The 25,674-nt window shown below is 42.0% G+C and overlaps 1 protein-coding gene across 2 annotated transcripts in view; it reads right to left on the bottom strand.

The window, feature by feature from the left end:
• Positions 1-1,273: 1,273 nt before the first annotated feature.
• LOC109405222 (homeobox protein abdominal-B) overlaps positions 1,274-25,674 on the bottom strand; it is a 149,081-nt gene continuing 124,680 nt past the window's right edge. For both annotated transcript variants that reach the window (XM_029864516.2, XM_029864514.2), the window contains 2 exons: positions 13,201-13,415; positions 1,274-4,169 (listed from right to left, as the gene is read on the bottom strand). In XM_029864516.2, coding sequence (XP_029720376.1) covers positions 3,981-4,169; positions 13,201-13,415 — 404 coding nt within the window. In that variant the 3' untranslated portion in view covers positions 1,274-3,980. The remainder of the gene's footprint in view (positions 4,170-13,200; positions 13,416-25,674) is intronic.

Genomic DNA, 25,674 nt, shown 5'->3' with positions numbered 1-25,674 from the left:
GGTGTAACGATAAGGGAGACTGTATTGGAAAAGGTGATGAGAATCACCATGTTCTTGGCAACGGTGAAATCTATGAGTCGTAGGCTGTTTTTGTACGTCAGCAGGTGGTCACTGAACTATCCAATCGACAGTCTGAGTTCTTATTCCTGGTCTAGTTTCAGGTCTGGTTTCCTTGCGGTTAGGTCTATTATAATGATCACAATGTCGGGGCTAGGACAGACAGCGATCGTATTCTCGTTCGAGCTGCGCATAAAATGAGTCCTATGGCATCTATAGTACTTCCAAAGTGTCGCTGTGCACGTCATCAGACGCTGTTGTGAACCACTCCTTCTGGAGAACAGACGATCAGGCTTATAGAACCAACCCCCCTATTTTCCTGTTAGCCTACGAGCAGAGCTCTCACCAGGGCTGCTTCCCTAGAGCTGCTCATAGTTTCCGGCCAATACAACGAGAGGGGAGGTAGGCCTATAAATTAACTTTACTTGGCTGAAAGCGATTCATGGGATAGATAGAGAACTATATCTTTATATCTTAAAGGATTTATTGATATCAAAAGAACCATGTGAATTACAGCTTCATAGTTCTTAGAAACTCTATATAAAATTGCAAATTCGGTTGAACAAAAAGCATATCTACTCCGCATGGGAACTACGTAATCATCTATAACAACACCATTGCATTCGATGAGTCAAGGGAGTGCCTCAATAGGTGTTGGAAGCACAAATTGCCACTTTGGTCACACCTTCGTTCGTTTCCCGCCATTGTCGTGCCGTTCAAACCGCCGTCATCCGAACCTCGTTAGTTTTGTATTAAAGTTAATATCTTCTGTTCTCTTTCTCCTGAGCACAGAGGCAAACGTGGTAAAATAATTGGGAAGAAAATCAGTCAGCCACACTCTACACAACGGCAGTGTGTGCCGCGTCAACTAACGAATGCTGCCATCGCATGCTCCATCGCTTCCCCAGCAGCGAGAGTCAACCAATCGACGAAGCCAACGAATAACATCAACAAGTCAATGCAATGCTATGCGGGGGAAACGTGAGGAAAGAGCTTAGCTTAGGTATTCGTTTTCATCATCAGCACAACTCTTGAAGTTGAAAGCCAATTTGTTTCTTTGCAGCTCATTTCCACGCGGCTCATTTCTACTACTAGGTACGCCCGGCCGGCAATCAGGGAAGCTACTAATTGCCTTAGTTTTGCTACTCACCTCACACGATACGTGCACTGCACATTTCCGCCGGGAAGAAGAAAAAGTCAATCAAAAACGACCACACCCCGTCAATATATTAATACGTTTATTTAAAGTCATTATTTTTAAAACTAATTAATTTTAAATTACAATAGTTAAAATGTTCTTTCATTACATTTGCGTTATTCTCTTATCATGGTTTATGATTTATTCAGCAATTAGTTGTTTTTTTTTCACTTACACGCGTTCGCCTCCTCATTAGAGGTTGGGCGTACGAAGATTGTTTTATGGTTTTTGTATCCTTTGTTGCACGCGCGATTTGCAGGAAATTATTGTAGCATAGGGATTCGCCAGCTAATTCTGATCTATCGCACAAACGTTCTATTTACATGATTCGGTTTGTTTAGTTGTTTTTTTTTTTAGAAATTTATTCGACTGCTGCAGCGATCTGGATAGTCCTACTTTCGTTTGAGTAAACTAGGGGGAAAAGACTCGTCCATTTCCGATAGTTTAGAAACGGTTTGAAATTCGTTTGAGAGGCTTCTTTTTGATTCCAAAATGGAAGTAACTGGGCGTTATGTCCAATGTCCTAGTACGGATTGAAAACTGAATCTATTTGGTGGCAGAATAGAGAATAACGTCACTAATAATGGGTGTAGATAGAAACTGGATTTTACACAGTACGATTATGCTTGACTTTTGTTCTGTCTATTTAAACATGATTTTGTTTCGCTCTTAATATCATCGTCATTACTTAAGTTATGGTTGTTTTGCTTTATGAAAATTTGAGCACATTTTATAATTTCAAAACTGGTTTTGATGTTTTACTTTAAGAAATAGAATGTCTGCTCTTGCTCAGTGTTACAATTTTTCTATCGTCTGGAGACACATTATACTTTATCTTTAGCACTAGTATCCTTATCGCTTAACTATCAATCTTAGATCCAAAAGTTGTTGATTTTTTTAGTGTATATGTACAAATAAGAATACATACATAAATAATCATACGCTTTCTTCAACGTAAAAGATTTGCAATCATCCCGGTAGTCATTCTAAAATTATATAAGAATAGAAATGTCTCTAAAACAACTGACAACTTGCAAAAGAAAACGAAACAGTAGGGCAGTTATCAATGATAATCCGTTTTGATTTTTTTGGTTTTCCATTATTCAACTGAAAAAAAAGAACATCACTAGCTTTTGTATTTGTTTATGGTTGTATGAGCAAATAAAAGTTTCAACAGAACACAAGCTTGTTTGTCTAGAATCAACCTGTTTGATATTAGGTGCTTGACAGATGTAAATCAGATGTTTCTGCTTTCATATGCTTGAACGGTGTCAATAGTAATAATATTATTTTTTTAAATTGTGAGATACTTTACAGTGAAGTAACTGCACATAAAAACGTATAGAAAATGCTTCCTTATATTCATCTGAATTTGAATACAGATTTTACATGATGTCAACTGAACTCTTCAATATCTTTCTGAACTATAAAAGAATGCTTAGTATGTACTAACTGACACCGATCATGCACTCGATAGTGAAATACAATCATAATTCATCAGCCCTTTTTTCGACTTTTCAAAAATCAACAATCAGCCGTTCGATTATTGTTTGCAACAGATATATGGAGCATGGAGCAACTGGGAAATAAACATAGTCTAGAAACGTCACTGGTATGAATCGGGGGAAATAAGGCATCCGGCAACAGAAAAAAAAGAACGCCAAAAAGAACGTACTTTCGATTAACATCTCCTAATCATAACTCATATTATAAAACTAATACAAGAGTCTTCTGCTTGTTTCTTCTATCGACAGAATTTCAACTACGCTTGACACCGGGACCGAGACGTGATGCTTCCCGAGCAGTAAGCACCCCGAAGCTTCTCGCCATCAAACGCCCCAACAACGAAGGTAAAACTGAGCAAAAACCGAAGCTGAAAGTCTGCTACAAATGCTGTTGTGCGAGAACGAGCAAACGAACGAGGAACGGAGGTGGGGTAAAACATGGAGGAAGAGGACGGGGACGGGAGGGGAACTTAAACACCGTGATGCGAAGGACGACGAATACTACTCAACTAAAATAATGATCACATACTTTTGCCTTCATGCCATTTTCACAATGTTCGATCCACGATTTCTACGAGTTTTAGTTTTTGTTCGTTTAACTTGTACGTAAACCTATAACCGAGGAAATAAAATTTTCCTTTTTCTTATAATTTTTCACTTTTTTTGTTTTGTTTTTCAATGAATGAATTTTGTCAAATCCTAGATATTCACTAACTTTACTGGGATTATGGTTTCTCTGCTTTAGTTCTTTAGAGATATCAGTTCCCAAAAAGGGCAGAGAATCGCTATCCCTTCCTTTCCTCACTCGATTTAACTTAATTGTACTATTTACAAGTCATATGATTTTTCTTTGAATTAGTTTAGTGTTTTATCAGTAGTTCACTTTTCGCACAACGACGACACACACTGGAGAAGCAGTTTTTAGTACTGGTGGCCTGGATGCTCGATATTATTTTCTTCATCTAGCGCATTTGTTACGTATTATCAAGGGGTGCTCGACCCTAGTGGGTCCCCGCCAGGATCCCGTCCCGAATCTAGTGGTGATAGTTGATCAGATGCGGGTGCGGGATGTGGCTGCACATCGGAGCGGTCGGGACGTCACACATTTCCATCTTCAGCTGCTGCCCGTGCTGTTGTTGTTGTTGTTGTGGCTGCTGGTGCTGCTGCTGCTGATGTTGCTGTCCAGTGCCGTCGTCCTGGGCGTGGGAGTGCTCCAAGGGTCACTGGTGCATCTTGGACCCATGCAGTGGCATTCCGAGACCCAGATTCAGGTGGTGCGGATTGTGATGCGATTGCTGCTGGCCGTGGTTGTGGCTCGAGTTGCTGCTACTGCTGTTGTTGGACTGGGCCTGCTGCCGTTGGGAGTTCTTTTTGTTCTTCATCCGCCGGTTTTGGAACCATATTTTCACCTGGAATGAAAGAATTTTGCAGGTTGTAATACTTGAATTTCAGTATAGTTATGTTTCAGGTTGAACTGGCAAATCGGTAGTTATTTATATTTAAATTTCAATTTTAAACTTAGTGGTCTAGTAGCTACCGCTTCTGATTCGCATGCAGAAGTTCCTGGGTTCAATCCCTGGCCCGTCCCTCTCCCTCTACCTAGTATCCTTTTTATGTACTGTCTCCCTCCTCTCTACATATATACACAGATCGAAAAAAGAGTGTAAAATTCTGTGACATATGATGCACATAATTGGAGCGTGGGATATCACAGAAGTTTACATGACATATCATGTAAAAGTCATGAAATGTCATGTAAACTTCCATTATATGTCATGTAAATCAGCATGACTCTGAGTGTTCACATAACATATAACACAAATTTACATGATATATCATGTAAACCATCATAACAATAAGTTTACATGACTAACATGAAGTTTACATGACGTGTAAATCTCATTATTTTATCTGTGTACAGCTCATGTTCACTCACATGTTCGTTCATAGCCATCGCTAGAACCAGAAACGGGTTCTAACTTTCACTGTACAGTATCTATCAGATAACGCTGAATTACCCGAGCAAAGTTTCATAACAACCGGATAACATACTGTGTTATTTTATATCAAAAATAATTCGTTCTCTTTTTGGCTTGGCTGATAAGCAGGAAATATAACAAACATGATAACAACCAAGTATATCCGTGACATCATTAAAATATTTAATTTTGTTATCATCAATGGCACGCTGATAACAACTTCTGTAAATCGTGCAGCGGACCTGGTGTGATGGTTAGAACACTTGACTATCACGCTGAGGACCTGGGATCGAATCCCCAAATATTATTAAATTGAAAACTCATTTTGTTATCAGAAAGACTTTTGCAACGGTCATTGATAACTAACTTCCACTGTAGTTGTCATGGATGATGCCTTCAGTTTGACAGGTATGGTAACATGAATAATCAAGTTGATAACACAAAATTGTGAGATGAGTTTTGCAACGAACACTACTTATCAGTTTGTTACCGATCAGTTATTGTACTTTGCTCAGGTATGCAATCATGCTAACAATGTCGCTCATTTTCAGAATAATAAAACACACAACACTATCACCTTACGCCTGGCATCCACGCATCAATGTGTGAACCCTCTGCCAACCATGTCCTACCAACACTCCAACATCCGCATGAATTTGTGCAGACGCAGAGGTATATTCGGTCTGATGTGGATATCAATCATCAACTTTCTTCCGCTTCCCACATTGACTGGCAATCTGACGTGACAGGCGCCATTGTCGCCAAAAATAGAAGATCACACTGAAGATGCCTGCTAATGCCTAACAGATATCTGATTGGTTCCTTGTGTGAGTGTAGCGATGCAACTAGAGTAGCATCTATGGGCGGTCAATCAAGCCCAAGCTGAATTTCATTATGTAACTTTTACTACAATGAACAGTCACTATCATGCCTTTCTAGTCATTTTTGTTTCAATGAAGGAGCTTGGAGAGTTAAAGGGGACGTCATGCTGGGTTTCAGAGGGCTTTCAAGGGACTATCGGATAGGGGGCTATCAGAGGCGTTTCAAGCCATTTAATGTGAGGTTCACGACAGTTTCGGGGAATTCAGCTGCGTTTTAGAGCACTGTAAAATGTTTCAGATGGATTTCAGATGGCTTCACAAGGTCTTAGGTGAGCTTCAAGGGGATTTCTGGGGGTTTCTAATAGGTGAGGTGCTTATGTGGGTTTATTTTATTTATTTATTTATTTTATTGTCAGAGAGATTTTAGGGAGGGTTTAAAGATTTCAGGAACGTTTCAGAAGCATATCAAAGCGTTTCAGAAGGGTTCAAAGAGGTTCTAGGGAGCCTCGCAGGCTCTAATCTAGGTCAGTTTCACACGGGTTCCCAGGGGTTTTTTGAGGCGTTTTAAGGCGTTCCAAGGCGATTCAATGCGTTTCTGGGCGTTAAAAGGCGTTACAGAGCAATCCAGGAGGTTTCGGAGTCGTTTAAGGGGACTTTACAGACTCTCCGGTCAGTTTCACGGGGGTTTCTGAAACGTTCCAAGGCGTTTCCATGCATTTCAGGACGATTCTATGTGTTTCAGAAGGTTTGAAAAGAGTTTTAGAGCGTCCAACATAGCTCTGGCCCTCACAAGTTCCTACCTCAATCTTCCACGCCAGCAAAGACCGCCGGCTAAGAGTTGTGTGCTTAGCTGGTAGTGCAGCCTGGGCACTGTTGTCCTTTTGACATTAGCTAGATTGAGGAGGTACGTCTCGAGCGTCTGTTCACCAAGGAGGTGCGGCTCAAACAGCGTCTATTCTGACATCTAGCAGCTGAGTATGAAATGCTCCTCCACCGGAGATACGACTAAGGTGGCAGTCCCACCACGGTAGATAGGGGATCTTAGGCCAACAACCTACTGTTTCCGAAACCAAAAACACCAAAAAATCGTTACAGAATCCGAAAATGATAGCCTCTCAAGTGAGCTTCCCGGGGTTCCAAAAAGTTTCCATAAAAAGTCTCAAACCAAACCACAAACCCCCAACAACCCCAAGAGCATCTTCAACCGACAGAGGCTTGACAATGGTTGGGGCTAGTGTAAAAAGCGAACAAAACATAAAAACTGAGAAATCCGATCAATAAGAAATTTACAAAATTTTAACAACCGGAGTTATTATTCAAAATAGAATCAACATTTGCCGTTTTGAATTCAATTCAAAAATTTTAAAATTTAGATCCAGCCGTCATTTAACAGAAATGTGAAAAAAATGTCAGTTCATCACAAAACCCAGACAATTTCAGCTCAGGCGATTTCGGGTAACGCTCAAGTATAAGCCACGCAAACCATCCCTCATCATATACATCAAAATAAAGAAAATTTTATATTGCAATCCGAATCCGTATGCTTATTAGGATTGGAAAAATATGATTACAGAATTTACAAATGGACCATGAACTATTATGAAACCTCGTCATTCTGGGCACGGACTTCGATATCCATTTGGGTAACATGGCACAGTTTATCTTGTGTTTAGCATGTTATGATTTGCGATATTTTGTACATTTGTAGTGTTCTATTTTTTTAATCTTTGTTGTGTTGGTGCCCAGCCTGCGACGCGATGCATTTGAAAGGATCTCTATTTCTGTAACATAGGCTCCCAACATAAGCGCGATGCAATTGAATAGTTCTAGACCCCAATACAAGAAATAAAATGATGCATTTGTAGGTTTCCAGTGTTTTTTTTTTGTTTTGTTGCAGACGTTTCAGAGACGTTTCAAGGCGTTTTAGGGCATTCATAAGGTTTCCGAGGGGTTTAGGGGGCACTACAGTCTCTCAGGTGAGTTATGCGGGGATATCAGGAGACTTCACGGGCGTTTCTAAGCATTTTAGAAGGTTTCAAATGGGGGTATAGGGGACTTCAGGGAGTCTTAGGTGAGTTTCGCGGGAGTTTGTAGATGGTTTCGAAGATATCCAAACGTTTCGGAGCGTTTCAGTGTATACAGAGGGGTTACAGCGAGCTTCACAGGCAATAGGATGAGTTTCACGGGGGTTTCAGATGCGATTCATGGCGTATCTGGGTATTTCAGAGGGGTTTTAGGTGGGCTTCACAGGCTCTCAGGTTTCAGAAGCGTTGCATGAGGATTCAGAGCCCATGTGAGCGGTGGCGTGTTATCTAGATGGCCATGGAAACAAGTACATTTTATGTAAACACGGTACCACTAAACGTGAAATGATTTATCCCATGTACCGTAAACCTGGATCAAATTGATCTCCGGGTTTAAATTGATCAGTCTCTTTTCATGTAGACAAAGCATTTTTTTAAAGTTTTCTTACAAACAGAATTAAGTATCAATTCCAACAACATGATACTTAAGGCGAAACTGGAAGCATTTTCTCATTTTTTTGGTTTTTGATTTTTTATTAAATAACGAAGCAATATTTTTAAAATCGGTTTTCGTGCACATGTAGGGTATGGATCAGGGTATCTTCTGAATTTTTTACGCGGTAGAAAATGTTTTTCGTTTTTGCAGAAACCATTTTTTAGTGAAATTTTGTTCAAAAATGGTTTTTGCAAAAACGAAAAACATTTTCTACCGCGTAAAAAAATCAGAAGGTACCCTGATCCATACTCTACATGTGCACGAAAACCGATTTTGAAAATATTGCTTCGTTATTTAATAAAAAATCATAAACCAAAAAGTGAGGATTTGCTTCCAGTTTCGCCTTAAAAGGAAACTATTAGAGATATGCTTTTTCTAACGGAAAAACGTCTGATCAATTTCGACCCGAAGATCAATTTGAGCCCGGTTTACTGTATCGGGAGAGATGTTATGAGACTCGGAGACGCAGTGAAAAATTTAATGCTTTGTTGTTCATCCGTGAGTTGTGGATGGAGAGAAAGAGAATTATCGTGAGTGTGGAAGTGAGAGACTCTTATTTTTCATCCCATGCGGTGAAAAATCATTATCGCGGAGGTGGATACATCCGTGGGATTTAATCACACCTGCTCAGGAGCGTTTGAGGGAGTTTAAAGGTCCTCGCAAAGTGCTTCAAAGGGTTCCAAGGGGTCCTCAGTAGCGCTTCAAGGGGTCTCAGGGCATTCCAGAGGAGTTTCAACTTGTCTCAGGGGTGTTTCATGGACGCTTCAGGGACAAGTTTTAGGCGTTTCAAGACGACCCCAGTACTCCGCAGCATCGACCTCGACGGTTAAGCCGCGCCCCGAACGACCGTTTTGTGTTCTCCGAAGACTTCAGGGACCTGCGAGGACGTCATAAGCCCGTAGACAACCTGAAGCCTCGCCAGAACTTCAAGAACCCCTCCACGTGCTGCATTTTCGCCGGCCAGCCTCATCGGCCTCCTACACTCACACACCTCGCAAGTTCAAATAAAATCATTTAAAGAGAGAAGAGTGGCTCATGCCGACCCTAAGAGTCTCTCGTGCTAGGCCAGGTCCACCTGACCCGCACGATTTTACCATGTTGTATGTTGCCAAGTGAACCATGAGAAGTATAAATGCAATCTAGTTACAGGTTTAGTCATATTTAAGCTCCAAACAAATTGTAAAACACAAAAATGTCCTAAACACGCCATTTAGCCTTGGTTTTATCATTATCTTATATAATTTTATTTAATAGAAATATTTTTTGTGTGTTCAATGATCTAAAAACTCACTTTTATTGGCGTTTCGGACATTTTTGTGTTTTACAATTTGTTTGGAGCTTAAATATGACTAAACCTGTAACTAGATTGCATTTATACTTCTCATGGTTCACTTGGCAACATACAACATGGTAAAATATGTGCAAAAATGTTGTACTAATTCACACAAAACAGTAAACTTTGAACGCTATTTAAAAAAAATCATCAAATATCATGTCGGTGAAAAAAATTTACATGAAAGCTTATGTATTTTTTAGGTGATCGCCGATGAAAAAACTTGCCCGAACTTGCCCGACTGCAAGAACGTCCTATATACATTTTGCGTGATTTTCAGGAACTTTCTATGAAAAATCAATGCATATTTTGTTTTTTCCAACTAATTTATTTTACATATGTTTTATTTTAGTATTTTTCATTATTATAACTCGAAAACGGATATTGAATTTGTTTACAAACGTAATTTAATGAAAAAACTCGATTTTAGGTAGGTATTTTATAAAACGACTAATATCTCAAGAACAGTAGGCTTTGGAAATTTGACGTCTTCGGCAAACTTTTTTAGCATAAATAGCCGAACAACTTTGCCGAAGACACCATACCGCTAAAATGAAAGATGGCCAAAATGACTTATAGGACTTTTATGCGAATAACGTAAGAAAAATATGCTACCGTTCAGAATATCGACCTTGTTCATAGACATATTTTCGCTGAAGACACCAAGTGCGTATCTCGACATCTCGACGAGCTAGAGGTTTTTTCCGTGTATTTTCAATCCTGCCCCAGTGTGCGCCGGTTAACAATTGGCGTGGTCTCAGGTGCGTTACATGGGATTCTAGGGTGCTTTAGGAGCATTTCGGAGGCATTTCAGGTAGTTTTAGAGGATTTTCTGCTTGTTTTAGACGCGTAATGGAGGTTTTTTCGGGAGTTTCGGAGGGTCTCTGGTGCGGTACATGGGGTCCGAGGAAGCTTTAGGGTGATTTCGAATGCATTTTAGGATGTTTCTAAAATCCACGTGTGTAGAAATGATACAAGAAACTCCAAAAGAAACTGTGGCACTAACATAACAAAAAACGATAGACAGCATTAGCCTTAAAAACCAAATAAATTAGGCCGAAATGTCGGGCAATGCCAATTTAATTGTTTGGAATCCCTAGACTGAGAAAGCCAAAACCTCCAAAAAGTTCTAACTTAATTTATGTAGAAAAATCATTCAAATGTGTTATGTGTCCGAATTGTGCTTCAAAGCCAACTTTCCATGCTGTCCACTAGCACAGTCGCGAAATAGTGCGGTACTGTGCACCTGCGTGTTCTGGCGAGGAGGTTGGCGAGTTCATTACCCGGAATGTTGCAGTACCCAGGAATCCATATGAAGGTGATTCCTGGTGGAGTAAACCTCACAATAATGCCTTGGATCCAAAGATGCCGTGGCACTTCAGATTGGATTGCGGCGATGACGCTGGCGGAATCCAAAAGACCTAATCAGAGCCAAAATTTGTGACAGAAATAAGTGGTTAGTATGTAATGGACACAAACGCGAGTAATGTGTTATGGATTGGCATCCAAGCCGAAAAAAAAGGTATGAGCTCGGAATCAGTTAAGCTTTCTATTTCACAAAATCGTTGCCTGTTCTGTGGCTTAGTTGATTAACGCGCCGGTTTAGCTAATACGGAGTCGTGGGTTCGAATGCCACCAGAACACGATTTTTTTCAAAAAATCATCAATCATTTTTTTTATTTGCATTAACGAGATTTTTAGCCTTAGGTTGGTCATCTCGGTCAATCAATTTGTCAATTAGCATCCCTAGAAACATTTTCTAGTCAAATATACTAGAGGAGGTTCTTAGAACAATAATAAAACCAAAATTAAAGGTGTTAGGTTTTATGACGATATTAAAAACCTCTACAAGACTAATTGGACATCAAAATATTACTTGGGCATAGATTGTGCCAATATCTGTTTACACAAGTACTACCACAATCTACCCCGAATCTTAAACAACTCCGCAAACACACGATCGTATATGATGTTAAATAGGATGCTAAAGTGGAAGCGATATGCGTATGGAAGCATGTATGCCTGAAAGCATATGGCCTCCACCTTATAGCATCCAATGCATCATGATATGCAACTTACAGGTACATAACACAATTGATAATAATATACTTTATTCACGGAAGTTCTTGGGGGGGACCTAGAACATCTTTGGAAACTAGTTCTTTACAGAAAATGCTTTATGGGCATGTGGGATGTTGTGTCGTATCAGTAATGTAATAACAACCCATTGATTATGCCTTTAGATCTTAAGGCCCCTACTCACGGAAATTTTTGGAGGACTTAGCACATCTTCTGAAACTATTTCTTTACAGAACAACAATCCACGAATGTTGCACCGTATCAGGAATGTAACAACAATCCATCGATTGCGCTTTGTTGATCTTAAGGATTTCACTCGCGGAAGCTCTTGGGGGCCTAGAACATCTTAGGAAATTCTTTCGTTACAGAACAATACTCCATGGACCTGCATGATGTTGCCCCATGTCAGTAATTGAACAACAATTCATTGATTACGCTTGTAGATCTTAAAACTTTACTCGCGGAAGTCCTTGGAAGACTGCTCAATGCTCAATGGACCTGTAGGAAGTTATGACATATCAGTGATGTTTCAACAATCCATCGATTACGCTTGTAGATCTTAAGGTATTCACTCGCGGAAGTACTTGGAGGACCTAGGACATCTTTGAAAATTGTTTCGTTACAGAACGATACTCCATGGACCTGCATGATGTTGCCACGTGTCAGTAATATAACAACAATTCATTGATTACGCATGTAGACCAAAAGACCTTACTCGCGGAAGTCCTTGGAGGACCTTCAATATTTTTGGAACTTAGTTCTCTTCAGCACAATGCTCAATGGACCTGTAGGAAGCTACACCATATCAGTGATGTTTCAACAATCTAAGGATTACGCTTGTAGATCTTAAGGTATTCACTCGTGAAAGTTCTTGGAGGACCTAGAACATCTTTGGAAATTTGTTCTTTGCAAAACAATGCTCCATGGACCTGTAGGGTGTTGCACCGTATCATTTATGTAACAACAATCCATAGATCACGCTCGTAGGTCTTAAGGCCTATATTCGCGAAGGTTTATGGTGGACCTTCAATATTTGTGGCCATAACTACTTTACTGAACCATGTTTCATAGACCTATAGAATACTGCGCATCAGCAGAAGGATAACAAAAACCCATTGATAACGAATGTAGATCTGTTGAATGTTTCCAGAAACACCTCTGAACCTTATGCGTCTCTCAGACAAAGCCGTGTATCCTCTTGAACACTTCGTGACAGAATCCTTGAATCTTCGCTTCGTCCGTCTAAACCGCCCTTAACACCCCTAAAATATTCTGAAATCCTCCTTGAAACCAGTATGCATTCCCCTCCTCCAAACCCTTCAACCATCCCTTGCCCCCTTCCCCACTAACCCCTAGAACCCACCCTTGCTACACTACCCCCTTCCATTCTGCTTGAACTTTCTGAAACAAATCCTCGGATATCTGAAGGCCCTTGTGTTTTATACGCGGATTCCCAAATTAGCTTGTTTTTTTACACGGTTTCACGAATTAACACGTTTTTTTTACACGGTTTTTAACATGGTACGTATCCCCGTGTAAAAAAAGACCTTAGTGTAGTCGGATAAAATTACAGCCCATTCATAGTAAGCTCCATTTTGTCTAGTGAGTGTTGCAGTGTTTGTATGTAAAAAATACTAAAATCAACTGAAGAAGTGGAAAAGCATCGAATGGACGAACTGTTCTGCTAAAATAGTCATGATCAACTCACCTGTCGCTCAGTCAGGTTCAAATTCCGGGCCAGTTCCCATCGCTTCTGCTTGGAAACGTAGGCATTGAATAGGAACTCTTTCTCCAACTCGAGCGTCTGGAACTTCGAGTACGGTTTTCGCTTCTTCCGTACCGTCACGTTGCCGGTCCACTCCAGCGGGTTGGACGGTGTGCAGGATCCTACTCCGCTTACCCCCACCGAAATGCTCGAACCAACTGGAAAATCGAAGAAAAAACAAATAAACACATCATCAGTAAATCCTTCACAGTTCACACCTTATCATCTGCTGTTCCATCAGAACACAAGCGCCATAAAGGCTACAAAGTAGCACCCACGTGAATAACGAGCAAGCCTAATTCGGGAAAATTAAACACCGGTGGAAACAAATCACCGCAAATCGGCCGTCAAAACATGACCGATATTGCCGCGACCAATAAACCATCCCTACCGAAAGCTATCAATAAGCGACGGTTGTTTGAAAAAGCCATTTCCGCGCGTTTAATGGCCACTTTTTACGATACAGGTTTCAGAATAGAGCCCGCACTTGCTCCGTCGCATATATATTGGTAGGTACGCAAAAGCCTCATCCGGAGCCTCAAGTGGGCAATAAATTAATTTAACAATTCAATTATTGAATCGAAAATTAGCTCATAAATGTCGCTTACAACCTGATACCGACGAAAAAACAGAACTCCTGGACCACCTGGCTCATAATACAATTCAACCCAGTAGCGAGATTCTCCTCCAACGATTCATGGACCTTATTCCAACAGAGAGACCGGGAGAAAAACGCGATATGCTCCTTCGTAAATAGACAATAAACAGGCTGTAACAATGAATGCTACGGTGTCGATCATAAAATAGAAACGGCCAAACATCACTACATACACTTGTCACCTACTACCCTCGCAAGTACATGCAATTGCAGAATACCCTCATAGTAAACACAACCTTGAATATTTGTTCTCGGCTTTTTTCTCCGCCGCCGCCGCCGTTTTAGTACAACATCACTGTCCGGAGCCGCGAATTCGTTTTTTCCTCACCTTCCACCATACAGCTACTAACACTTGTGGCTTACGCGCTCTCTCACAAACGATTCTCTTTTTATGAATTATTACCAAACATAAAAATTAAATTAATTGCCACCATCTCAATAAAGAAAAAAGTGTTTGTTGTTACATCGTTTGCGAGCGAGCAGCGAGCGAGCGGTAGCGACGACGACGGCGGCCGGGGGCCTGGGCAATTAAGAGTCCGGTTAATGATGGATGCGCGCGGGTGGGTGCCGCTCGGGGCGAGGACAAGGATGAGCCGGCCAGCCGCCCACCCCCGTAGCAGAATTTGCGAGCCGGTGGTGAGCGGGGAGGCATAGTAACCCAAAAGCCGGTGCGGTTAAGGAAACTGCCTGTTATGGGCGGAAAATTTGAGCTGTTTGCTGCTGATGCGATACATTGTCGGCAGCGGCAGGTGTAATGGCGAGTGGGTAGTTACTATACTTAGGTGCCTACTGTTCATAAGCGGCACAACAGGTGTGCGTCGTTAAGCGTCGAATTTAAGCTGGGTGGGTTCCTCTCGGGAGGACTAAAATTCGAACGGAATTGGATGTAATCGGTGGTGATGGTTTAGCACCAGTATTTTACTGGCGCACTAAAGACTTAAGTACCTTGTTAAGAACGATTACAGTAATGGGCGAACTGCATTCAATTACGTAACCCCGAAGATGAACACGGTTGGGCCTCCTGTAACGCCCTGTCACTCATTTTACGTCCAAAAACAGATTTTTGGTTGGATTGCATCCAATAGATCTGATGTTTGAGTATCTTTATGACGTATTCAAAATTAGCTTTCTGCTGAAAACCATGAAGATTGGTTCGAAGACAACCAAAAAATAGCTATAATCATAATGGTTCTTTCAAATATTTCGTAACGCAATGAGGGGAGGGAGGGGGTCTAGCGCTGTGTTACGCTTCATACAAAATTTAAAAATCTTCCATAAAAAAGTTGTTACGTGGGGGAGGGAAGGAGTCTAAAATTGTCATATTTTGCTTTACGTAATATTTGAATGAACTCTAAAGTGGCCCGCAATAAGAGAGTATTCAAAGGTAAATTATTGGTTTTAGCTTGATATCTGCAAAACAGTTCCTTTTTTTTCGAAACATGTTGTAGGCATGTCATCTTCTACTTTTCTCAGCGTGGAAACTGTATCATTTACGTCCTTTTGATACACTGACGAAGTCGTTACCTTCATTGCCTTGGATGTCCGTTCCTACGTTCTAGGTGCATGCACATCAAAGTACTGCTTCCACCATTAATCACCTCACGTCCACCTGTGAAAAGGCTGCCGTCCTCATCCCACATTTTTGTCCGCGGCACATACCGTAACAGGACGCACTACGTTTCTTCTAGGCGACGTTTCTGCTCCCGAAAAAGGCAGGTCTGGAGTTTCCACTTATGTTTGTTATGTTCCCGTTCTGCCGGGTTTCTTGCTGCAGCATTGCTGCGTTGTTCTCCTCCAACACAGCTCTGCGCTCCTCGTCGAACTATTTGTTCCGTTGATTCTGTTCCGTAAACCCGACGGTGCTCACGGCTGCGTCTTTAACGGCTGCTATTTCTGAACTTCCTGTGCAGTCATATTGAGAGATTATATCGAGCTCGCCCCAATCAGTAACACTGCCTCGAGATTCTGCGCAAATGCTCAGGTGACATCCGGTACCTTCAGTCGCTCTGGGTTGTACCATTTTGGTCACCGGTACCGTACATCGTTGTAGACGGAGATTTTTTTATCGTAGTGGATAAAGTCGATGAAGTTCCGTCCATCACTTGGAGCGTTGTCGATTTGCTGTGGTACCCGGGTAGAGCGAAAGAGCTCAATAATAGCATATATTGATATTGAGAACAAACTGTGATATTGGTTTGATTGATATAAGAGATAAAATATCTGAAAATAATATCTAAAATTTACTCCTGGAACATCATCGTTAGATCAGATTTAGATCTTGTAAGATCTAATGCAGGGGTTCTCAAACTTTTTTAGCTTGCGACCCACTTTTGATTTTTATTGAATTTGGCGACCCACCAGCGCATAATTTTATAACATACGTCATTTTAGAAAATTAGAGTTGACTTTTTAACTAAATAAATTTTATCGCGTTCATAGGCTTTGATGAAACTACGTTTTGTAGCAAATTTTAGAAATTTAAGGTTTATTAGAAATTTATTGAGCACTTTTCATTTTTTTAAGTCCAATTGAGTGTCCAAGTAATCAGTTTCAGTAAACTCTTTGTCTTAAGAATTTTTAATATGTTTGCAAGTTTCTAATACAAATAAAAAAGTCAAAAGTCGGTTCAATGCAACAATACAAAACATCACAGATTTTGGGAATTCTATCGCACGTTTGTTAAATAAATAACTCATAGAATTATACAGTCATTGAAAAAAAAAAAGATAATTAAATACTTCGAGGAACTTTAAAAATATCCATTAAATGAAAAGAAATAATGTGAAGCATTTTTCTCGTGTTTGCTTGTACAAAAAAAAAAGATAAATTCTTCAAGCAGATCGATTTCTCTATATTCACTGTGTTTATCGTTACCAATGTTTTATTGAAACCACTTTTCAGCTGTTCTAATTTCAGTTAAAGGTCCGATTATCAAAATCCAGCAAAATTTTACAGAAGATAAGCTTTACCGTAAAAACAAATAAAAAAAATTGGTGGATATTATCAAACGTACGTTGGCTTTTTGTCGATATTTGTTGTATTTTTTATATTTTAAATATTTTCTGAAGTTTTTACTGCTGAACTTGGTGAGTAAATATGAAGAAAAATGCTTACTGCATACAACACTTGAACTCATTTTTTCAGAGAACATAAAAAAAACTAAAATTTTACAAGCATCTTCTGATTGAAACTCATAGTTTCAAAATTGATTTCAAAACGCAGAAAATGGTTTCAATATTTGATATATTCCATACCAAGATTAACAATACAGAAAGCATGAAGAAGTATGGAGAAATCCTAATTCCAGAAATAACTCTGCCGATTATCCAAGATAGTTTTTGTAAATTTTAAAATGGCCAACAAAATTAGTTGTCATAATTTAATTAACACATTTATTATAATGTAACCCAAGCTTTTGCGACCCACCAAAAATCTGCTCGCGACCCACCAGTGGGTCGTGACCCATAGTTTGAGAAACGCTGATCTAATCAATAGCAGCAAGCTATTCGTTTGATCTTGAAATATCAAATTTTGATATTGTCAGCTGGTGAGCGTTAAACTTAACAATCTAAATTCCTCCTTCTGGCCTACCTGAACAATTAGGTCTTGTATAAAGATCTTGACTTCGTGGCTTGGGCAACGGTCGAACTCGCGATCGAGTTGTGCGTAGAATGTGTGCTTGTCCTTCATCCGTTCTTCCTGAGTTAGGGCTGTTCACGATGATTATGCTAAAGTTGAAGAATCGGCTCTTGGTCTTCAACCTGCACATTCTATCGTCGATTGGCCGGAGACCGATCACGCACCTCTGCATGTGGCCCACCACGATGAAAGTTCGCGCGTGTTGTATGGTAGATGGTATGATTACCTCTAAACCTTCGCACCAAGGGTCATGTGGTCCTGTCCAACATATGTACCTCCTGCAGCTCTACGATGCCGAACCCGCTGTCTTTCAGTTGATCGGCGAGTATGCGGATGCTCCCGATGAAGTTGAATGATTGACAGATGCACGTACCGAGCTTCCACAAATTACAGGACCTTTCTGTTCTCTGCAATTGGTCTTACATCGAAATTCTAAACTTCCTATCACGAGAACGCCTTCGTTTGCATATGACTACCCTGTAGGCATCTCCCCAGGGGGTTGTGTTGGCCGTCTGACAGAGATTAACGAAGCATGCCCGCTTACGCGCCTTAATCTCTTTGTTCAGTGCCAATTTTAGTACCCTGTATGTCTCTCGCTCCGCTCTCAACTCATCGGTCCGAGCTCTTTGTATCCTTCTCTTTGCCCTATGGCAGGATGCGCGGAGCTCCGCGAATTCATGGCACCACAAGTATACTGGTCTGCATTCATTCCTAGGTATGGATCGTCTCGGCATTGCGACCCCGCACGCTCGTCTCAGGGTACCGACTAGACCGTCGCTAGACTGATAAGTCGGTGTTCTATTCCATGAGCAGTCGGTCCACAAATGCCGACTTATCGAAACACGAGGTCAGTCATCCTCGGTGAGTATCGGTTATACTCAACTGCTGCCGTCTACCGTCATGTTCAATACTGTATCGAATCGCCAGGTGATCATTATGCGTGAACCCATTATCAACTCTTCAGTCTGAGCTAGGGTTAAGACCCGGGCTCCAGAAGGTCACATCGCATCAATGATGCCTCGAGTAGAGCCCAACCTCTCTCGTTCGTCAAGCGACTGCCCCACTCGACCGCCCACGCGTTATCCCACCGATGACCAAGGGATTCCGTCCTACTAGTGCGCTTACCAGTGGGTCTAGCATGAACAAGAACTGGTTAATGGGCCACCTGGGGGGGCTGCCCATAATCGCATGATTGACGTAACCACCATTGACAATGTCGGTACTCACAAGCTAATATCTATCAAATGTGCATAATTGTGACCAATTTTATTCAATAGAGCACAAGATCTAATCACTAGCTAGATATCAACGTGAAAAAAAATCATAAACTTTTCATTAATCATTGTTACAATTTCAAAAGGGTCCTGAAAACTACAGTGGCGCTTACGTCAACTATGCGATTATGTACAGGGGGGCTTGCATAGCAACTGCAGTAGTAGACCCCGTCGATCTTCGCAATCGATGCCCTCGCTCGTCGTGGAGATTATCTCCTGAACCGGGTACCGAACGGTCGTACAGATCACCGTTTTCTTAGCCTTATCCGCTACCCAGTTCCCATTATCGAGGGGGATGCGAGATAGATCCGAATATAGTGCAATGTCTGTACTAGACTCCGAGGCGGATTGCCACAACAACTGCTTCACGGCTTCACAGTGATTTAAGTTCAACTGTGTGACCTGCGTCATTTTCGGCGGTTCTGTCCTCTACTCATGCTTGGGCGCTTAAACACACCCGTCGCGAGGCCTTTGGTCATCGTACATATCAGACACTTTGGTGCCGCATTGCACTACCTGGCGAAGCGACCTTCTACTCCGCACCTTCTGCAGCGTTTGCTCCTGTCGGGGACTTGTGTCCCCGCTCAAAGCACCTAAAGCACACTTCCGGCGGCTCGTAGACTCTGATCAGCCGACTTCGATCATGGCCTTCGCAGCCGCTTTCTTCGCCTCCCCAATTGGAAGCTTGGTTGGAAGCGATCTGCGTGCCTGCTGAGCCCCTTCGGATGTCGGATGTTGACCATGCACTGTTGCTTGGGGACGGCAGAGAGCTCTTCCACGTTGGTGATCTCATCCAGGTTCTTACACTGGAGGGTCGCCTCCGGCGTCAAAGCCCTTACCTGTACCTTCTCGCCCAGTACTTCCTGTGCTAATGCCGTATAAGAGGTGCCCTTGTTGATCGCATCTTTCTTAAGCACCAGCATCATCTCACCTGTCCTAGTGCGCCGGATGCTTTTGACATCCGCGCCTAACTCCGAGAGACGATTTTCGCCTCGCATAGCCCGCAGCACGTCTGCGTAGCTATCTCCCTCTGTTTTAAGGACCAGTGCATCGCCCCTCGTGAGCTTACGAGCAGGCTTCGAATTGGTTTTACTCAAAAACTTCTTTTTACCAACCGTAATCCAAGGGTTCCCCTTCCCTTGGACCGGTTGGCTTCCGCTACTTTTAACGCCCTCATCAAGGGGCTACGGATCTTTACCCCTTGCTCGTTTCGCGACCTGTTTAGGGTTACTCGTACTGCGCCCCCGCCCCCTCACTGGCCGTTCCTCGTCGACGGTTCTCGGCCTTTTGGCTTGGGCCGTCTTTTCTGCAGCCCCACCTGGCTACACCCTAGTCGTGCTCTCCGTAGAGGGGCGGTCCGTTTGCGTGGACCTCTCTCCTTTACCCGCGTCTGCTACACTATCTCGTCACTTAACCAAGAGATCGTACTCTTTCTTGGCCTGGGCTGCCGAATGGTGGAGCCTTAGCAGACCTTTTTTAAAGTCTTTGCTGATTTTGTTCCGCCCGTTCGTGTAGCCGATCAGCTCCTCGAGCTGTTCGGACACCACCAGCATCTTTGGAAGCTCATCCCTGTTGCGGTTCAGCTCACGCGTGAGCTCCGCTCCACTCATCTGCGTGTCCTCAGACGCTGAACCGGTCCTTGCTCCATTAATTGAGGGGATTCTAACCTCGCCGCATGTGTCGGTGATCTAACCAGTCGGCCTCTCGAGAACGGGTTGATCGCCACGCCCTCAGTGTTCTCGCTTTCTTTGATTGTAAATGAATCCATCGCTACAAAAAGAGTCCCCCTTAGAGCCGCTGTGCCTCACTGCCACTGAAGCAGTTGCTCAAGGATCCCGGAGGTTATCTATGCAAGCAGGGAGGCCATCCACGGGTTGGCACAGACTCTTATGGGGCCTGAGCTCAGAGCCAGGATCAGCGCCAATCAGGATTCTTCTACTGAACCTACTTTCACCCAGTTAGTTTCCTAAGCTGGATACAGATCGGGAACGTACTCTAAGGCAGTGGTCACCAAACTGCGGCCCGCGGGCCTCATGCGGCCCTCGACCAGGTTTTGTGCGGCCCGCGAACTGATTTTGAAATGCATTGGAAAGTGGCCCACTCATAGATTTCATTAAGGAAATCGGAAATTTCACCATATTTTAAAACTTTCATGAGAATAAATATTAACGACCTACTGAAATTTTGTCAATGTCATGAAGATATTTTTAACATTTTTGAAAGTTTTACAAACTGGAAAAGACTACTTTTTTGAATTTTGTTCTGAAAATATTTGAAACAGTTGTTAAGTATGGCGTATGTCGCTTAATAATGAGTTTAGGCTAAATGTCACAGGTTCTTTACCATGGGTTTTGGACTTGTGGCAGAACCCGTCATAGTAATATATTTAATTTCACGAAAATAGATTTTAAATAATTTCCATTTTGTTTTATCGGCGAAAAGATTCCTTGTATTCGTTATACTTTATTCATCACTTCTACCAGGAAATTATAAAAAAAATACATAATTTTTGCCAACAATTTTTCTTAAAGGAAGTGTTGCCCAAACTTTCGGAATTTAGTTTAAAACTTCAGGGATTAGGCAAGATACTATTCAGTCTTCATTCCCCTAGCAATACTTTTGGGATTTTTTTTAAATATCTATTCTAAATCGGCTACAAATACTTGCACACATTGTTCAGAAAATTATGTTTGCATCTTTTTCTTCATTGGCTTCCTATGAAACTACACAAGAAAAACTTTTAAAAAATCATCAAAGATCTCAAGTATCTCCAGGCAGTTTTCCGAAAAATTTTCCCAGAACCCTGAAATCCCTACAATTCATTATGAAATTACTCAAACTCCACGAGAAGCCCCACAGTTTCAAGATTTTAAAAATAAAGGGTTCGATATACTTTTCAGAAAATTTCTAAGCTGGCTGTAAGAAATTCCATTCGCAAATTTATCAAAACTGGATCCAGGATTTTACACGAAATTTTCCCGTGTTCGTGTCTAGGGCTACCACTAGTCTGCACTTATAATCTGCGCCATAAATACACTGTAAGTTTATCCACAATATTCTTAAAGAGGACCATATTGTTCTACCCAGCGTCACTATTGCTATTTTTCGTATGGCTTTTAGTCTGAAATAATTTGCTCAACATTATTAATGTCAAGAACTACAAAACCTTAATGTTACGGTTTTGAAATTCCCTGTTTTTAATTCCCTACGATATTCAGGCACTTTGAAGTAAAATAAAATCTCCTGATAACTCCATATTGTTTAGTTCTTTGTTCAATATTTTCAAAAAAAAAAAAAATCAAACAATGTATTGAATTTTGGAAAATTGTTGAAAATAAACTCTTGAATGACTTGCGGCCCGCAGTCTCTTTTCAATATTCAATTTTGGCCCGCAAAGACAGTTAGGCTGAGGATCACTGCTCTAAGGTCTTGCCAAGGTTTTATGGGATGGAAGGCAGCTCCGACATTAGCCCATCCGTCGTCTCAGGTCAGTGTCACCCGGGCCTATTAAGAGGATAGAATGCTGTCGCCACTAGCACACCTCTACTCCGTGGTCGTCCAAGAGCGTACCATCTCGTTGACCAGTGCCATCGCACGCGCCAGTATGCCGTAATCAGGAACTTACTGGCATTGCTCCTGATGTGCCCGAGGTACACCTGACCAGGCTAGAGCATTTTGGAAGCGAAACCGAATCGTTTGTACAAAGTTGAAGTGTGGTATTTCTGAAGAGGTCCAGCAGAGCCCACTGTTGAACCCCCGCCACGCCTCGGCAAACTCTGCATGAACAATTTGTGTGCAGTGCACAGGATGCACGGTCACCTTGCAGTGGCAAAGGTGGTGGGCAATGAGGTACAGATACAGGTGGCGCAGATAAGCATTGCAAACTACTAGTTGTCTCTTTTGTTCCACCGCTGATCTAACGCAACTCAATGAGTGACGTCACTAATTGAGTTGCATAAGATCAGCGGTAGAACAAAAGAGACAACTAGTGGTTCGCAAGGTTTATCTGCGCCACCTGTATCTGTACCTCATGTGGTGGGTCCTCACTGGTGTTTGATCAAGCTTCGCCACGGATGTCTTCGCAGAGCCATACTGTAGTTGTTCGTTATTGTGATTATCATTATTCAACGTAGATAGTCAGTTGCTTCAAATGATCTTGGGCCCATTGTACTCCCGTGAAGATAAGAAGTTTGGCCGGTTTTGTGATGCCGAGGCTTTCCAGGACAAACTGCGTCTTCTCCATTTAATGCAGTTCGTCATCTCTTGTCCGCTCACTTAAACAAATGTGAAAAGTTTTTTTTATTCCTGTTCGGGTCTGTCACTGCGATCAGACCCTTCCCGTATCCTTAGTGTAGTCGTGTAGTGCATGTCGTATTACTTGATTGCCATTGAAGAGCAATAAAGTATCGATTTTGATTAAGTTTTTGTTTAACTTTCTTATGTGCTTCAGGAGCAATATAGAAAACAAAACAAGAGTACTGATAATTGGCCTTGCATCGGAATCCTAGCATCACCCTCGATTTACTGCTAAATTCTACCCAGTAAAAAGTTTAGAACCCGGGTTTTAACATTAGCAGCAATACCATTCCAATAATGGAACATCTGTTCAGTAAAAAGGATTCTTGTATGTTCCTTGCATACCAGCACTTACCAGTCTTTGAAGTGTTAGTACATACATGGATCCCTAACCCGATTTGATGTCCTCTGCATCAAGTTTAGCCTCGAACGGCGAGATTTTTAACTATCTGCAAAGTAAAGTTAGTTAACATAGTTTTATTCAGAGACCGTAAGCCATCACGATACCAGTGACAAGGACTAATTAATATGATTCCTTGAATTGCCAGAACGCATATTTTAAAATTGGAACAATAGGACGACACTAGGTTTCGGTAGATTTTACTCCGTAACGCAACACGAAAAGGTGATCTACCCACGTTACGGGCTGCGTTAACGGTCGAGCATCTTTGAAACCCCCTCAACCATTCCATTAGCACGGATCGCCTGACACCTTGGATTCCCTGTTTGGTGGACTTTTACCCCCGGAACAGGGGGTCCGTAGTGCTATTCTAAGCCGGATCGTGAAAATTATAGTGGACTAGGTTCCCTACGTTGTCGATTTCCGTGTTGTCTCCACCGCATACTGTTTAGCCTAAACGTGGTTCCCCAATGTTCCCTTCTCTGCTCTGAAGTTCCTTAAGATGTGGGCGTTGATGGCTCATTTCTTCCACGTCTACTGTCTGATATAGAATCGACGATTGTTCTCACTCGGGCTAATTGAAAGTTTTTTCCCGCCTTACTAAGATCAGTAGGTCTATCCATTTCGTATGCACAGATTTGCGTCACACCCACATTTATGCCAACGCAGTCAACTTCGGCAAAGTTCGAATTCCCTTACAATTGTCCATCTGCATTTCCGGGACGCTCCAGAAACTGCTTGCACTTTGAGGCATTTTTCGTTGAATTAGTTTCAGCGCACGAATGATATCTCGTAATCTGCTATATAAATACATTGGTATTCCTTAATACGAATGCTGATGAAATTTACAATACGTGTATAAATAGTTGTATGTATACATCTCGATGTCACTAAAGGCTTCCGTTGGTTGCCGTGCCATCCACGCAAAGCGGAAACGTTGCCAAGCAGACGCGGTATTTCAAAGCTTGGATGCACCGAATTCCCCATCTAGGATCAACTCAAGGTTTATTATTGTTGGAAGGTTCAACGAGTCAATCAGGGTATATTTGGATGATTTCGCCAAGCCTGGAAACCCATCTCTGTGTTGTTGAGTTCCGTGGTTCAAACAGTGAACAAATAAACAGCAAATCTAACATCCAAGGGGGAATCAACAGAAAAGAATATATTGAAGCGAAGAAACACGGAAGATAGTTAATTCGGAAGCGTTTCCAAGTTTACTTTAACGAACATAAACAAAAACAGCTACATACAGCTACAGAGCCAGGCTTCAAGGCAGAGTCAATAAATAGCTATGAAAGCATTCATGCCGGTGGTAGTCCATCCGTCGAATATTTACTGGGACTGAACGAACACAATGGTTTCAAAGGATGGAGACGCACCATCATTCACCTGAGCGGAAAATGAATTCACCCTATCCCGCCCACTGTTCGCTCGCCCGTGCCCCGTGAAACCGTTCTCGAGAATTCAAACGTCGAAGAGAACCGAGAAAAGTGGCTTCCTTTGCGCATGGCCTGAATTGCTTCAGAATATTTTTTCGTTCATGCTCGGGGAATTCCTCATCATCTTTCGACCGTGTTGATGAAACCCACTGCACTGCTGGCAACAGCATCCCATTCCTTCGAAAGGAATCGGCACATTCTCCACTCCCAAGCCATTTGCTCGTCGTCTGGGAAATTACTCGGACGTCGTCGTTGTCGTCGTCGTCGACGGCGGCACCCGTCCGTCCGTTGCAACGTTGCATAGCACCATCCATCCCGTCCGGTCCCGAGGTCAGACGATGAATAATGGAAACGAAAAGCTGCTGTTCATTAAAATTTCACCTGACATGGAGCGAAGTGGGTATGTTGCTGGGCAGTGGGCTCGCGCGCTTTCCTGGCAAATCGAGTTCACGCTTGTCTGGGATGAGACACTTGATGCAATTATTTTTAATGGAAGGAAATAATCGTTAATGAATCTCCACTGCATGCTAATTATCGCATATGCTATTTCATCTAGTGCTGAACTTGCACCACATTCAATCAGGATACAATGCAGTAGACAACGGTATAGAGGAGAATGGTTTATAATGAGACAGGTTTCGTTTAGCGAATAACTATGAAAGTGTGTATTAATAAACAGTATCATGGTCAATCTGCCCTTGTCCCTTGCCA

This window comes from Aedes albopictus, chromosome 1 (assembly GCF_035046485.1).
Source record: "Aedes albopictus strain Foshan chromosome 1, AalbF5, whole genome shotgun sequence".
Classification (NCBI taxonomy): domain Eukaryota; kingdom Metazoa; phylum Arthropoda; class Insecta; order Diptera; family Culicidae; genus Aedes; species Aedes albopictus.
The sequence above is the reverse complement of the archived record's forward strand: the minus strand, read 5'-3'. Positions and strand labels throughout refer to the sequence as shown.